The sequence below is a fragment of the Nothoprocta perdicaria genome, unplaced genomic scaffold, assembly GCF_003342845.1.
Source record: "Nothoprocta perdicaria isolate Ctin4 unplaced genomic scaffold, notPer1 scaffold_54, whole genome shotgun sequence".
Taxonomy (NCBI): domain Eukaryota; kingdom Metazoa; phylum Chordata; class Aves; order Tinamiformes; family Tinamidae; genus Nothoprocta; species Nothoprocta perdicaria.
Genome location: NW_020455799.1, coordinates 2,582,858 through 2,597,318, shown reverse-complemented (window position 1 = coordinate 2,597,318; position 14,461 = coordinate 2,582,858). Strand labels below are relative to the sequence as shown.

Here is a 14,461-nt window from a genome sequence, read left to right as displayed (position 1 = left end):
TATATTGAAGGATTTTTGCAAAAACACAGCAATTTGAAAAGTGACTGCCTAACTAAGCATTTCTCGATCTCCTTTTTACAACCATCATCTTTTCCACTATGGCTATAATAATGTCACTTATTAAACTTTACAAACTATATTAATAAATAAATAAGGCCTAACACAAAAGCCCATGCCTGCACTAGTCTAGTTAAGAGAAGTTCCTTAGTGGAGTGACAATACTGCAGTGGTCTTCCAGGTGTGCAAGACACAGATTCCCGTGTATTTGTTAATTCTTCTTCCTGATAGATCTCACTTTCAAGTAGCATTGACATATTTACCAGCCCAAAACTGTATTTCAGGACCCTACACAACAATCACCTTTTGAAATTTAGAATATACTTCCAGCTTACAGAAGGCCACATATACTCTATGTTATGTTACATATGTTACTCTATGACTCTGCAAAGCCAAGGTGTATAAGAAGAGCTGTTTCTAAAGTGCTTTTTCAGACATTCAAGTCACTATGAATCATCTTCTGGAAATCCCTCTGCCTCCCTGCTACCTGTAGGGAGAAACCAGATGCCTAACATTTAGGACAGGTGGACTCAACCTCACCCCCAAATTTTGCCTCTGCTCAGAAAGTATTTCAAGTTCTTTTGTTTTATTTATTTGCTAAGTTTACACTCATGTGCTATGCTGCTGGAGTTTAGTGAAAGAAAAAGCCAGCCTTAAGCTCAGCAGTTTATTTGCAGTAGACTATTCTCCCAGAGGGACTCAATGTCATGGGTTGCAAGCGCCTGGCATCTATCACCACAGTCTAATGTAATCAGTGACCTAAAACACTTCCCTCAGCCTTCAAATTATTTGCTATTTTCTAATTTAAATTAAAAACAATAAGTTTACAGCACAGTCCCTTCAGGGCATTTTCAGAAACCCTGATTCATGCTTCATTTCAGTCCAACAGTCAATTGATTTAAGTTTGCATTCTCTTGAGCAAAGACTCGTCCTGAGATAAAACATTTACTAAATCAGCTGCCCTAATACCCACTGGTTATGCAGCATTACTAATACTGCAGTACTGCTGATGCATACCCTCTGAATAAATGCAAATTCTTAGTTGATTCAGTTAAATACATTTCACTTATTGGCATCTATTCCCAGCAGAGACTAAACAAGGATTGAAAAAAGGCTAAATCTTCAACTACAATCAAATCTACTGCATTTTTGGGGAAGCAAAGCTTATTTCAGCCATTAACATTTTAACCCTGGTGCTTTTACTTTATTATCAACAAAGTCATCTTTGATGTATGGAAGACCTACTCAKAAAAGATCACCAAAGATGGAGGAAAGTAACTCACCATTGGAAACAAGACATATTCTCGGAGGAAGTCATGAGACTCAAATTGATTATAGTCACCAAAATCCGCTGGAAAAAAAAACAACACAATTACTCATTTGAGCACTTTCCACCCATGTTAAGACCTCACTCAACCTCAGCATAGATGCATGTAGGGGAGTTTTTTTTTCTGAAGTCACAAACCAGTGCAAAGATTTCTCCTTGTACTTTAGCTTTTAACAAGGGTTTCTGAAAAGAATACTAGCAAACAAATAGCAAGTAACACGTAATTCCTCTCTTCTGTTCCTTTATATTATGGCCATTTGCAATAATTAGGAGTGCAAGAGCTTCTTTCCTGTAGCCTTCACAAACTAATATCACCATCTAACAAGCCTGTGGTTGCCCAGATGATAAATATTTGGGGGTCTCCAACATCCCCAACAACAAAGATTAATCCATCTCTATCATAATTCAATGTAATTGCATGAAAGATGCTTGATTTTACAGCCTGGGAGGCTGGAACTCACAATAAACAGCAAAATTTAAATAGACAGCTTAACTTTCTCCAACCATAACAACAGCCCAGGCACCATTTTTCTTCAATTGAATGGCCTTTCATGTCTTCCTACTTGCTTCTGCTCCTTCAGTAAGAGCTACTCATCCGCATGCTCACATTCACTCATGCAACCAGCTGAGGATACTCATCTAAACATCCTTGAAACTGTGGAGTTTTGAAAATGCTTCCCAAAGGCTAAACTACGTTAAAAACAAAATAAAGCCTATATTTATCTATCTGTTAAATACGCAACAGGTTATATCAAAAGAATATCTTGCCAGAAGGCTTTATTTTATTTTAATTGAACTGGATCAAACACCATCTACAAGATTCTCATATTATAGAAACTGGAAATCCCCRTCATAAATCATGTTAGCTAAACATTCTTTTAAAGCTTCTAGACAATTTCATATATTGCAGGATGCCAAAAATGTAGTTTCATTTTGTTTTCACCTCAGAGTTATGTTTTAACATAAACAGAAAGAAATCAAAATGAGCCTGAAACAGAGTCTACATTTAAAAGAATCAAATATTTCAAATTTCCTCGGCTGCATCACATGCGAAGGACGACGAGACAAATACAAGGTCACAAATGAAGCAAACAAGATTAGGTGCAGCATTCTGATGCAATGATCTTTGAAAGACAGCAGATTACGTAGAAAATTCATAATAAAATTGCAAGTTTAAAAACAAAATCAGTTTTGTAAGCAATTGCAAACTGCTTACAATGACAATGACTAGCTTCAAAGCTAGCAAAAATTTCCAGAATTAGATGCATATTCTTTGCCTGCCTGCTCCCCATCCAAAATAATGCCCAAGGGCATGACTGTTGAAATCTCCCTTAAGTTCTTATACTCATGGATACACTTTCTSCAAATGGAGAGTTTCCTGTTCTGCCCAGATACGTTTTGTAATGCCCCCCCCCCCTTTTTTTTTAATGTCCTAAGGAGGTTCAAAATTAAAATTAAACTGCAAGAACTAGTTTATTATTAATTTATGACTCTCATAACAACTGCCATCATGTATTCTTTCATACTTCAGATGGCTATACGGCTAGATGAGTTTTGAATAAAGGCAAAATTAAAGCTGCTGCTACAGTCTTTGATGTAATTTCATTTCAAATAGAAAACATGAAGTAAATTCAATACTAAAAAGTACTCCATGGCCAGAGTTGAAGAATGGRGCTATGTTCACATTCAGTACCAAGTCAATTTTGTTGAACACTACGATGCACTTCCTCATTCCCACCCTGGGGCACAAGTCACTCAATGACAATCAACTGCAAATTTTTAAATCAACAAGAAACTCAGCTGTTATTAACTGAACAGTAGTATGGTTCCTGTTCACAAACAGATCAACCCAAAAAATGACAAAGTTGGAAAYAGGCTAGCAGGTAACATCATCAGGTTGCCCAGAGAGGTTGTGGAGTCTCCTTCTTTGGAGATCTTTAAAACCCGCTTGGATGCAGCCCTGTGCCMCGTGCTCTAGGTGACCCTGCGTGAGCAGGGGGGTTGGACTCGATGACCTCTGAGGTCCCTTCCAACCTTCGGCATTCTATGATTCTATGATCTTACCTTGCACTGCCAAACCAGCTAGCCGAATTCCTTGCTCCAGTGACGAACGTAATCGGCCATCAAGAACATCCTTTTTCACCTGTAGGTAATACTGATATCTACAAAGGAGAGAAGAGAGAACAACAAAAAAAAAAAAGTCTATATGCTTGCATACTTTCCACAGAACAAGACATTGATGAAAGTAATAAAATTCACTACAAACAGGTCATGTGGTCAGAACAGCAGTCCACAACTGAACTTAGGACCTTCCACATTATCTGCCAGGCACATGGACGTTGCCAAAATAAGTCAAGATGACTACTTTGGGGACAATRTTTCCAGGTGTACAAAAAAGAAAATAAGAAGTTCTAGTTTGCAATCCCAAGACCACACAGAAAGAGTAACATACGCTGAGGTTACCTTCTCCAGAGGCCACTACACTTTCTCCAATACAAACTTGGCTGTTCCGTATTTCTTCTATGGCTTTTGCTCCGGGTCACCATAGGAAAAATGAAATTCTGGTAAAATACTTTGGCCAACTAATGTGACTAACTGGGGGCCACACAGAAATTCTTTATATTGGCATCTCTTCTTTGTAAGGATGACACACAAATCAAACAAAAACTACTAACAGCACCACGCATCTGCTGATCTCCGAAAGCCAATCACACAGAAAATTATGTTTGGTTTGAGCCAAAGTAAAAGAAACTGCATTTTTTCACCTTGCATTTGCAGCATAGTTAAGGACAAACGAGAAGCTGCACACAAAAGTTCTACAAATTGTGGTGTCCCCAGCCTTGCATCCCTCCCATCCACTGTACCGTACCAGGCACACAGCAGAGATGGCCAAGTTATTGGTGTGCCAATAAGCAAACACAGTTGAGTTACAATAAGCCCATGGCTTAAACTTTTGGTGCACGTGCACGTTACTYTGTGAACTGGCATAAAACACAGTTTCTTCCTCAGCTAACGTGCAAAAATTCAACAAGTCTTAGCCCAAAGATCCTGCACCTGTGTAGCCACAGCTTGTGCTTGCACTCATAGCCTCACATGTCCAACCYGCAAATCTGTCAATAGAAAACAGTGGGTCTGGGTGACCAAACTTCAGAAAAAAACAAATGTCAATGAACTAAGAAAACAGTTTTCTCAGGCTGTGACCAGCCACATMCATCTGCCTGCAGCTGAACCAGGCTCTAAGACTACCTCTTGAGCTGCTGGGCACTACGCCCCAAGAGAGGTCACCGCTGCCTCCAGTGGCACGTGATCACCCCCGTACACAAAGGGCATCCCCTTCAAGCAGTGGGGATTGAGAACAAATAACAATTGCCTGAGCTAAACTAGATCATTCTGACAGAATCAGGTTAGAAATAAGCCACTCGCATGCACGCCAGCCGCTCGGAAGGACTGCCACCTCCGCAAGGAGGACAGTGAAGAGCAGTCAGAAAAACACTGGGGGCAACAAACTCTTGGCTGGACTCAGCTGCAGCCCGCACACCACATCTGGCCTTAACCTTGAACCTTTGAGATTAGCAAACAAACAGTTCTTTTCCTGTTTTAATGATTTCAGACAGGTGTGTGTGTGTCTTGTTTTATTTTTATTTTTTTAATTGCCTTCCTGGCAATTAACCATTCCTTCTCRGAAGAGAAGCACAGCAACATCATCCACGCTACAAGGACTTCACTGCAGAACAAATACGTATTCTATACTATACAGTCTATATTCTACACTATCRTCTACATTCTACACTATACCATATATACTCACAAATGTTACCCTTTAACTCTGTGCGGAGACGGTAGAAACAACCTGTGCGCTTCAAAAGAAAAGAACAAAACCCAAAGTCATTCTTTGAGCGATATTAATCAAATATGGCATTTAACATTTCTCTTCAGTTAACTCTTCTATCAGCAATGTGAGATGCAGTCACTTGCCACTAGACAGCACCAATGCTCTGAGCAGACCTGCACTCGCAAGGTAGCAGCACTGCAGCAGGACACAGGCATTTTCAGCGCAGAGAGAGCTTCTCAGAAGAAGACTTGTGTACATGAACCTTAACATTTGAGTAGTTTCCCTTTTGAGCTGAAAATTTACATGTGTGCTAAAGAGGTAACTGCTGGGTTACTAGGTTTAGGTTCCCTCTCCCTCAAAAAATGGCAAACAGAACATTTGCAAACAGGAAAAAGAAATTCTCATCTAAAGTGTTTAGATTTAACATTCATGTCGACTAATGAAGATTAAGACATTAGTGGGAAGTGAATTTTGATTGAGGAACAAAATGTAAAAAGCAGACACCACTTCTCAGCTTTATGATTGTGCTTCAAGCCCAGGTTTAACACTTGCTTGGTCCTGGAGATAAAATCAAGTTTCCTTCCAGTCCTATAGAATGACTAAATCTCAATTCTGCAAATATTCATACTTTCACACAAGCTGCTTTGTCAAATATGCACATGAGCGTGTGCTGAATCTGGTTTTAGGGATTTCTAATCCCAAAGCAGAGTGTGTGTGTGTGTGTGTGTGTATGAATGTATATATGTGCATGAGTTATCTGTTCTAAGAGATGTAAAACTCTATTGCTAAAATGAACACTGAGTCAAGATTTTACACAAGAAGTTAAAAAAGGTAAAATCTTAGTGAAATCCTGGTGGTATTGAAATCAAGAGTGCCATCAGCTTCAGAGGAGCTGGAATTTCAACCACAGTGCCCACAAAAGCATTGAGAAGAATCYTCCCCTCCATAGGAAGGATTATCTAAATAAGCATCATCAAATACAGGACATTATCGCAGTTACTGTAATATCAAATACTATKATCAAAGCTTTCCAAAGGGATGGTGATGTTGGATACCGTTAATTTTAGTTTGCTTATACTTCAGACAATCTATTTTTAAGAAAGCACTCAGCACCTACAGTATGAGAAARAAGCCCCTTCATTTTACCCTGCATGTCAGATACAAATCAAATTTTTAAATCACAGCAGGAATATTCTACAGAATGACAGTACAGCATTGAGTCTACTAACATAGTAGCAGATTAAAAGTTTAGAATTTATTATATATTATGGATCACTGTGCAAAGAGAGTTTAAGAAATATATACACCTTGCTCTGTCATATTAATTAGTTTTCTACAGAGAACACCTGTGGAGAAAGCTGGCAGCTCTTGGGGGCAAGTGCATAGAAAACCATGAATCACCTAACATGTCTCTGACATCTTTTTTTTTTTTTTTTCCATGGAAGTGACAAAATAAATTGAAGAAGACTGGGAAAGAAAACTACTGTCAGTGACAGCTCCACCTTTATTCTGGGATTGGGAGTGTCAATGGTCACCCATCCAGCATGTTCCCTGGCATATCCTTTAATTTTGGCAGYGTAATCATGAATTACACTTTCCAGAAAGAGGAGGAGATAGGTTGTCATGGAATAACCTGGACAAGATCTACTAAMGGCTATAACAGCTCTACAAGATGCAGTTTCATGGTTGAATTGGGTTACCAAACTGTGGTCAGGCTTTCTGCGCGTTCAACAGAGAGAAAAGAAATTGGGCCATACTCCATCCAGAATTTGAGACTCCTCTATCTGAAATTATGTTAAGTGTTATTATGTCACTAGCTGAGACCACCCTTTGGTTGGTTGGATTCCAAAAATGTTTCTAKAATTTGAAGGAAATAAAATATTTTACAAACAATTCATCTATAGATTTACTGAGGAAAGCTGTTCCAGTATAGCACATATAAATACACCTTTCATAAGCTTCTGATTAGGCACTTTTGTGGGGAAAGCAAATGGAAACAGAACAATAAAGATGTCTGCAAATGGTAGTCCAAAATAAGAAATACAAAATAAAGACTTAAAAGATTATTCACAGGGCCTATATGCCTRCTAGGGGAGTGCAGGGCAGAAGACAGACCACTCCCCAGTGTTGTTTCTCTTGTGCTCATTTTGGATTAAAATTTTTTAGCAGTGTCGTTGTGTGTTCAATATAATAAGGGCTACTCCAGTTTGCCAGCCTGTAGCTAATTCTAGGGGGAATGGGAGCGGACGAATCTSAACAATGCCATAATTAAAAGGATATTATTTCCCATAACTCTATTTAGCCAATGCAGAAAACATTAAGAGTATATTTGGATGCATTACTTCAAAAAGCACACTTTATATAGTGAAGCTACTTCAACTGGACAGTTGTGAGACAGTATTTGAATGCTGGTATCCACATCTACATTTTAACAATCAATATTACAMCAGAGGAAAAAAAAATCTACATGGTACTAGGAAACATGAGACAAGAGTACTTGCTTAAAATTTAATTACATGACTCAGGTATAGCTGTGTAAATCTAGAGCAAATCCATTTGCCCATACACTTCTGCATAGACTTTACAACATGAAGTTTTGTTTGTATAGATGTCATTAAATTCACTRCACTCTTCAATCATCACTTTTTATCTGATGTATAGTCTCTACTGYTGTTTTTAAATGTACAGAACATAATTCAGTTCACTTTACTGGTTTCGCTTCTCTKGGGCATCAAATTTTTCAAATATAACAACCTACACAGAAGCTAGCCTGAATAATGTTGGAAGTGATATTTTGTGGAAAAAAAATTAAAGAGTACCTACACAAAAGCAAGGATATGAGTTAGTTTTGCATTGGTGCACTCCATCTTCATACTTTGCCTACTACAYACATAGGGTGCCACAAGGTAAAGACTTCATTAATAATTATTCATAATATTATCATACCCAGCAACCCTAAAAAATGAAGCAGCATCCAACTCTGCCAAGAAATGTACAAGAACAGAACAATAAACAAACTTATTTCTCCAGGGATTTAAAATCCAAATGTATATAAATATATAAATGTACATAGAGTTGTATATGTAAGTGTAGACAGGATTAAAAAAAGAATATTGTTTGTATGTTGTACTGRTTTTAGTTATTCTTCCCTGTTTTTACTTTTCTATGCATCATATAGAGGAAGAGTTAAGAAACTACACATGGCTTTTGGAGCAGCAGGAAAGACCTTTTTCTCCAATCTATCASTGTGATTTTCTGGGCAGTTCCAAACTAGCATGAATAAATGCCTTACAGATTCAATACAAATAAACCTATTTACATTAAGTGTATCTGAAGACACACATAAGCTGTAGAAAACATGTATTRGGATCATATCAAAAAGTATTAGCTATTCAAGAGGCACAATTCCTTTAAAATTGTTTCTAATGATGCAATTACTGGCTTGACTAACTTTTTATAACTCATTAGGTACCCTTCTGGCTCCAAGCCTATCAATTGGATAACTGCTTTGCTATGTAGTTTAACTTCTTTCCTTGAGGAAAGAAACTGCTTTACTGTTTTCATATGCCCCAAATAACAGCTCTTTGATACTCAAAGGAGAGAGAGACTGTCTCACAAGTGGCTTTGCTCAAGTCGTGCTGCTCTTTTACAACTTCAAAAAAATGCAATTAGAGTACAAGATGATCTTCTAAAATTAGGACAACAATAAAAGTCACATTGAATCACAACAACAGCCCAATTCTGTTCACTTGTGTTTATCTCAGAGCAGTAATGTACTTCTGAAGAGATGCTCTGTAATGTACAGTTACACAATAATCTGCCCAAAGGGGAAGCAATTTCTTCTTAACAGGAGACTTCTCTCACTAAAATTATTTTAAAACATAGCTTGATATTGATGCATCTGCATTGTTCACCATTTTAAAATCTGCAATAGTTTTGGTCTTGATACCATTCAGGGAAAGGATGCCACAGATACTTATTGTGATTTAAAGAGAAAGGTATTTTTATATTAAACAGTGGTTTTCATACTTTCAGCCTTTGAGCTAGATAAGCCAATGACTCAGATATTGTGAGAATAAGCAAAGGAACTGACTGATAAGTGACTTTTTCCTCCAGTTATTTGAGAAAATCAATTAGCCCTTAATGGTTGCCTTTTTTTTTTTTTCCTCCTCTCTGAGAGTTACATGCTTTACATGGAATTCATGATCACTAACCCTATGACGTTACCTGTCTAAGCAAAGGCAGGAAACCAACAGCACACTTAGGAGAGTTGGTTTTTCCCCCRAAGTCCCAGTCAAGGTTCCACTTACTAGGCAGTGYTTATTTCACAGAATCATAGAATGGTTAAAGTTGGAAGGGACCTCTAGCGATCAATCTAGTCCAAACCCCCTGCTCCAGCAGGGACACCCAGAGCACARGGTGGAATCCAGGCTGGTTTGGAAGACCTCCAGAGAAGAAGACTCCATAACCTCCCTGGGCAGCCTGTTCCAGGGCTCTGTCACCCTCACAGGAAAGAAGCTCTTCCCCATACAGAGATGGAACTTCCTGTGTTGCAACTTACACCTTTTGCCCCTTGTCCTGTCACTGGACACCACTGAGAAGAGTTTGGTSCCTTCCTCCCTACATTCACCCTTCAGGTATTTATGTGTATTAATCAGATCCCCTCAGCCTTCTCTTCTCCAGGCTAAAGAGGCTCAGTTCGCTCAGTCGCTCCAGTCCCTTAATCATCTTTATTGCTCTCCGCTGGACCCTCTCTAGGAGCTCCACATCTCTMACTTCACATGGGTCAAGCAAGCCTACTGCAAACTGGTACTGTGTTTCTTGCAGCAAGAAAAAAAGAGACATGACTGTTCTCTTCAGATATACTGCTCAACATATTGGCAAAGATGGTGTTATGATTTCTGGGCTTGAGCATGCCGAAACTCATTTTAGGGGCAAGAATTCCATCAGCACATTTTAATCTAAAGGTATTAACAGCAACAACAACAAAAAAAGGTATATATACATTGATGATGTCATTGTCAGCAACACAGCGCTAAGGTCTTGTCTTTGCCTTTGGAGAGAGCTTAGATGAYGTTGATAAACTGAACATCTCCAGCTCGCTCTCCTGGAATTTCACCAGCTAATCKCCCAGCGGAAGTCTGATGTTTCTCTGCACTAGACAATAGCCATTTATCTGGGATTTGTGGTAGAATATGAAAAACAATGGCTATGCTTCACTACTAAAGAGTAATATTTTTGGAAGAGTATTACTGAGAGTGAGTCTACCACACCCTCCATCAGACCTTCAGAAAGATCAGTCGACTTGCCTGGGATAGAAGGGAAGGAGATGAAAGAACTGATGTCTCATACAGGGAAAACTGCCTTCAGAAACTCAAGCTGTCAATGCCAACTGACAGCTGTAAAATACAGTTGTAAGAGTTTCTAGGATAGAAACTCCTCGATCATAACGATTTTATAAGGCAGGTCAAGATTAACCTTAGTAACTGAGAAGTGAGATCGTTCAAAAGCACAATCCAACTGTCTACATCCTGGTTTCCTTCCACACCTGAGTGGAAAAGATGACTGTGAAACAAAATAAAGTAAATTAAATACACGGAAAGATTTGTGACATTTCTTTTCCCCTTCCTAATGAGACAGAACAATGCTAGGTTAGCATTATTTTCATGTCTTTGGTTCATAGGTTTGGAAAGGAAGGACAGATGAAAGCACAGCTCATATCATCYGCTGCCACATCTCTGAATCTCTTTCTAAAGACAATAGTTTATAGCTGAAGGGTTGGAGGGGATTTGGATAAAAGAGACTAATTTCACAATGACAGTCACTTTCCATTTGTTTTGCTATACATTTTGCAAGCATAAGCACAAATAGCACATAACCTTGCTGACTCACTTGTCCTGTGAGGTACAATAAGGAGCACCTAGAAAGGTAAGCTAGCAAATTGAACCAGTTTAAGGTCCTACAAATAGCCAGTGGTGTTTAAGATACACACGTGTGTATATATATGTATGTATCTCAACATAAATTTATATTTATCATATATAAATATTTATTGCCACAGTCATGGCTGAGGATATTGGAACCTCTCCACAACAAAAAACATCCAGATTACAAATTTGTTTTTCTTTGGTATTATTTACCTTCTCCGTTTCATTAGGTTACTACTTAAAGGTTATTGTTTTGTATGCATTCTTCAGAATACAAAAATTTCAGTTCTCTTCCTCATTACTAAAGTKTTCCGTAACTGGCAGAAGTTTTCAAACCCGTAGATGTGTTTTAGAGTGATAAACTTTCTTCCTTGTGTGAATCAGTCAGTGAAGTCAAATTCCTGGAAGGAAATCAGTCACTTGAAAAGAATATGCGTATTGAAAATGGAGGAGCGCATGGTTTGCAACCTCTTGCATATAGCTGCTTCCATATAGCTTGATATCAAAATGYTGTGGGTCATCAACACTCAGTGTTATAGGAACGGGTAGGGAAATTCTTAGCAATTAAATACAGATATGAGCATCACACGGCAGTCTTTGCACGTCACTGAAAGGCAGAGGAATGGATAAATCTGGAGATTTGTTCAGCCCTGGAATTTATCCCTCTCAGTCAGAGTTGAGGGACTTGGGCAGACCCATGAGTCTGCATGTCCCCCATGCTCTTGTCATGCCTCTTCTATRAGTGCCTTTTGTCTCCAGCACTCAACTCAGTACCAAAAATAAAGCTTTTTGCAAGAAGGAATCTCAGATTTTAAAGCAGAATTTTGGTTTTCCTGCTGCTTCTTACATACATCCAGGCCTTGCTAAGGCCTTCAGACATGACASAAGCCTTCCAAAACACGTTTTCCCCTTTCTAAAAGCTTAGCCAGCAGATTCAGGCATGCAGGATCCATCAGTTTCTCCACATTTAAGAAGGACCACCCTCTTTCCCTCCAACCACAACAGGTCCAGCCTCCATCCCCTGATTTGTACTTTTTCTTAACAGCACACTATACTTTTTGGATACCSTAAGTTCAAATAAACCCACAAATATGAAGTTAAGCCTTCATATTTCATAAAGGCCAGTAATAGCATGCTTTAGCAAGAGCTGAAGGCATGCCACAACCTGATCCTGATTTTCTGCCCTTGAACTCTTGAATTAATTATAACAAATTACAGGGAGCCCCACTACAATTTTTAAGCACAATAAACTCCCTTAAAACCACCTATAATTTTATCAAGGTTAATCCAAATACCTAAAGAATTATACAATACAGTACTTCAACATGCCTTTTAGACTAAAAACTTGGGGAAGCCATATTCTCTTTTCTTTCAAGGCCTCTCACAAAAGGCTAAATATGGACTCTTCAAGCTGGAATTTAGCAAAGACAAGCTCTAGACATAGACATGCTACATGACAAGACCATGCTATTTACCCTGGTAAATGCTGGAGGTCAATTGTAAAAATAAAGCAAAATTATCAAAATCATAGAGTGAAAATAAATCCCTATTTTCATGATTTTTTKGCTAAAAAATACAACTATAAATATTATATCAAAACACTAGAATAAAACATTTTGAAGCCCTTCCTTTTGGAGATATTTCTTTCAAAAAATACTTTTTTTTTTAAAAAAAAGGTGTTAAACACATACTTAAATTTTATTTTTCAGCATGACAATCCCACTGACTTCAAACTACTTACATAGTTAAGCTTAACTATCTTTCCTCATGTTTCCTGAGACAGATACTTGAGATCAACTACACAGGTCCAAAGATTACAAAACAGGAGACACTTACTGTTTTGATTTTGATCAGAAAGATATAGAACTTCTTTCTGTAGGCAGCTACATGAGACACCAACTGTAGCAATGCCTCATACAGCTTTTAATGTATATCTTAAATGCTGTACCTAAGGGTTCACATTCTCATTCTTGCACTCTGCTTCTTTTGGGAGAAAAAAAGTGTGAAAACTGTGAGAAAACAGGGGGCTAAGGCAGCATGCCACCTCCCATAACAGCGGTGACATTGGACCTGAATCCAGATCTCCTCTCAACCAGTAGTGTCCACAGGTCTAACAGGTATCAAAGCCTATGAGAAAAATTCTTCCTGCTAAACCTCCTTCAACCTTTTTGTGTGATCTGCAATAATAAAGAGAAAATAAAAAAAAAAAAAATAAAAAAAAAATAAAAAAAAGGAAGAGAAGAAAAATAGTGCCCAACAGGTTTTGTTATGAGTGCAAACCTATTAAGTCTCACATAAGCCCCTTCCTCACCACGGCCACGTGAACCTTCTACTAAGGCGCCGCTCTCATCTGTAATCCAAGGCCTCCAGGCTCTCTCCTCCCACTCTGGACCCTGGACACCAAGGGGCAGCTGAGTGCCCTAATGCGTGACCCTGCGCGGTGCCAGGGCTTTCATGTGCTGGGCCACGGTCCAGAAGAAAGGGCAGAGGCTGCTTTGCAGAGCGAGCTCCTGGGACYGCCACTGCCTTGGGTGACTGCCCCTCCTCTGCTGTGCGATGGAAGGCACGTGTTCCAACTAGATATATGTTCAAGAAACATATAGGCTCTGCCTATTTAGAGGTGCCATGCACCTCTGGCATGCAGCTTATGTGTCACTTCCCAGTTARTCTCATCCTCAAAACAGCAGATCTCATGCATGAAGAAACCCAAGCCCCAAACCCTTAGAGGCATGAAAGTAAGGACAGCTGGGAAGATTCACCCTCACAAAGCTGTAAAAATGAAAATGTGAGCCATGTCTATGTACACTGAAAACGACACACCTTGATAAGGAATAGAAGCACAAAAAAACCTGCTYGTTTTCCCAGATTTGGAAGCACAATAAAGGCTGCAGCAGAAAAGAGATTAGATGAAAAAAATATAATAGCTTAGATTTRCGTCCTTTACTCATGTGTCTTGACTCAGTCCAAAATATGCTGTTGCCTGTCCTGAAAAGTATATGCAGTTAACCTTCTAGCTGTCTCCACTGTGGGAAAAGGTGGTTTAAGTTACATATGGAAGCAACATGAGTCAACAGTTTGAAAATTCTCCTGGTAGCCAGCCAGGTTAATGGTCAAGCAGGTTAGAATATCATGCTAAAAAAATGCAGTGAGCTAACTAGAACATATGTATACCCSAGCTCATACTCTGGAGCATTGAAAATATAGAGATAAATCTTCTAAAAATTGGGTTAAGTACAGCTATAACTCAAAAATATTTTTAAGACAATAAACAAATGTGAAAAGCTCCATATGCTCCATCCTGTCCCCGCTCCATTATAT

At 38.7% G+C, this 14,461-nt stretch overlaps 1 protein-coding gene across 1 annotated transcript in view; it reads right to left on the bottom strand.

Moving 5' to 3' along the window:
• The window catches only part of PTPN14 (protein tyrosine phosphatase, non-receptor type 14), a 102,150-nt gene that overhangs the window by 32,719 nt on the left and 54,970 nt on the right, over nucleotides 1-14,461 (bottom strand). The window contains exons 4-5 of the mRNA XM_026048390.1: nucleotides 3,449-3,546; nucleotides 1,341-1,408 (exon numbers count right to left, since the gene is read on the bottom strand). Coding sequence (XP_025904175.1) covers nucleotides 1,341-1,408; nucleotides 3,449-3,546 — 166 coding nt within the window. The remainder of the gene's footprint in view (nucleotides 1-1,340; nucleotides 1,409-3,448; nucleotides 3,547-14,461) is intronic.